Source organism: Olea europaea, chromosome 17 (genome assembly GCF_002742605.1).
Source record: "Olea europaea var. sylvestris chromosome 17, O_europaea_v1, whole genome shotgun sequence".
NCBI classification, from domain to species: Eukaryota; Viridiplantae; Streptophyta; class Magnoliopsida; order Lamiales; family Oleaceae; genus Olea; species Olea europaea.
In genome coordinates this window covers 2,578,190-2,580,595 of record NC_036253.1, presented here as the reverse complement: position 1 = coordinate 2,580,595, position 2,406 = coordinate 2,578,190, and the positions used below count along the sequence as shown (strand labels likewise).

Genomic DNA, 2,406 nt, shown 5'->3' with positions numbered 1-2,406 from the left:
GTTTAAAAAATTATGAATTTCATAAAATATTTTATTAAAATTTATTATTAACTTTGAGTTAAGATTTTAATTCAAATCAAACATAGATGGATAGAATGCACATTTCCCTAGAATCCAATATCAGGTAGGTATCCTGATAAGTGGACCCCGATCATAGAGGCTAATCACCATGGACGGTTGTGATTCGTCATTGCATTAACACTAAACTATATTCAACTTACTTCATCGCCCAAGGGTCAGCAGTTCTCGACTCCACTCTAAGCCTATATAAAATGTAAACCACCTCCTCCCCGTTTCTCCTACAATACTCATCAACTCCTCACCTCCACCTTCCACCACCACATTTGCCACCGCCACCACCACTTGAAAAATGACGGAGGAGAAGTGTGCCGATGACCATAGCGAGCGACGGATAATAATCCGGCGATGTTGCACCGGCCTTCTAATCTTCACCTTCACCATCCTAGTAATAATCCTCCTAATTTGGGCCATTCTCCAACCCAAGAAACCCCACTTTACCCTCCAAGACGCCACCATCTTCAGCCTCAACGTCTCCTCCCCGAACATCATCTCTTCCAGCATTCAAGTCACCATCAACTCCCGGAACCCTAATTCCAGAATCGGCATTTACTACGAGAAAATGGAAGTATACGCCACCTACCACAACCAACAAATTACCTACTACACCGTCATTCCGCCGGTGTACCAAGGCCACAAGGACATCAATATCTGGTCGCCATTCGTTTACGGAAGTAATGTCCCGGTGGCGCCATACAACGGCGTTGCCCTCAGCCAGGATAAATCCAATGGAGCCATTTGGCTGATTATCAAGATCAATGGCCGTGTTAAATGGAGAGTTGGGTCCTTCGTCTCCGGCAGGTACCATCTCCATGTCACCTGTCCGGCGTATATTCCTCTCGGATATAGCCGGAATACTGGGATTGTCGTCGGAAATGCAATCAAGTATCAGCTTTCACAGACCTGTAGTGTCAGTGTGTGATCAAGAAAAGGGCTAATTTTTCTTCCTATATAAGTAATGCAGTTTATGTTATATTTTATAAATTAACTTTTTTCTTGTTTGCTTTTAATTAATGTTCTATGTATCATATAATTGTACATTTTGCTGATGAATAAGAAAGCAAAATTACAATTCTGTAATAATTGATTGCTGGTAATTTCCTCTCCGTTGTAGTGAAGTTTACTTTATGGAGTCACTTTTTCTTGAATTTTCTTGTAGTAAAAGCTTCTTTATCATGCTGACTTTATGTTTACTCATTGTGTTTTATATATTTTTTCGTGTTTAGTTAATTAATTTCAGTTTAAAGTAGACCTTAAGTACTCCTTTTTATCTTACCAATTTTCTGTAATTTTTTATGGGTATAAATTAATTTTTGAAGAAACTCTGCATTTAGTAAGTTAGAATCAACCTTCAATGTAAATTTAGATTTAAATCATGTTACAGTGTTCATATTTACTATTTCCATTTTCTTCTGGGTTTGTACTCTTGGGGAATGCAAAGTTTAAGTATAAATGATAATATATGGGAAAAAAGGGAGAAGAAGAAACCATTTTACTTTCAATTAATAATGGGAATTCTTGCCCTCCAGAGCACATCCCAACTGGTAAAGATGAGGGCGCTTCAAGACTGACGGATCAGAAGTCGTGAGTTCGATTCCTGGAAGGCTCTTGGAAGGCAAATATTCTCCTGGAAGTCAGGATTTATCCTGGAAGGCAGCAGCTCTACTGAAAGACAAGATGCAAAGATGGGAAACGACTTGTTTGACACTTTGACAGATCAGTTGGGTGGGCTCTTGAGCATTGATCAGTTTGAGACATAACTTGCGGTTTAACCTGTCTGCAGCTTAAGGGGACAAGGTGTAGATTTCAGGATTTAGTCACTGTAAAGTGAATGCTTGGATATTAAAAATAATAATAATAATAATAATAGGAATTCTTATTCTTATTTGGATTGTTACATCTTTTTCAATTCTTTTAACGAAGCTTATCTACAACTTTAAACTAGATAGTATGAAATTTGGTATTTCATGCATGTGTGACACCTCGACTTAGAATGAAACAACTTTTTTTCGTTGCTTTTAATTGATTAGAAGTGAACAGTACGCTATTCATTTTATTATTAATGAAACGTGTCACCAACGGTGATTTAATTAAAAAGAATTATAAATAACTTTTATACTTTGCTGGATCAATTTATTTAAACCTAAATAAATGTAATATTAATTCAGATTTACTGGGTAACATTAGAAAACTTCATCGGATGAAGAGGTCCGTTTCTTTTATTATTAAGAAAATTTCCAGAAATGAAAATGTGATATTCTTTTTGCATGCATGCATGCGGCAACGGGTAACCATCACAGCGTCTTTCTTTCTTTCTTTTTTTTTTTT

The 2,406-nt window shown here is 36.8% G+C and overlaps 1 protein-coding gene across 1 annotated transcript; it reads left to right on the top strand.

Moving 5' to 3' along the window:
* Positions 1–233: 233 nt before the first annotated feature.
* On the top strand, positions 234–1,226 carry LOC111366038 (NDR1/HIN1-like protein 1). Its single transcript, XM_022986667.1, has one exon. It carries the CDS (start codon positions 371–373, stop codon positions 998–1,000), a length of 630 nt encoding a protein of 209 aa, XP_022842435.1. The 5' UTR covers positions 234–370; the 3' UTR covers positions 1,001–1,226.
* Positions 1,227–2,406: the final 1,180 nt, after the last annotated feature.

What these genes read in the sequence shown, in the direction of transcription:
- LOC111366038 (XM_022986667.1), top strand. Translation starts at nt 371, where the DNA reads ATGACGGAGGAGAAGTGTGCCGATGACCATAGCGAGCGACGGATAATA.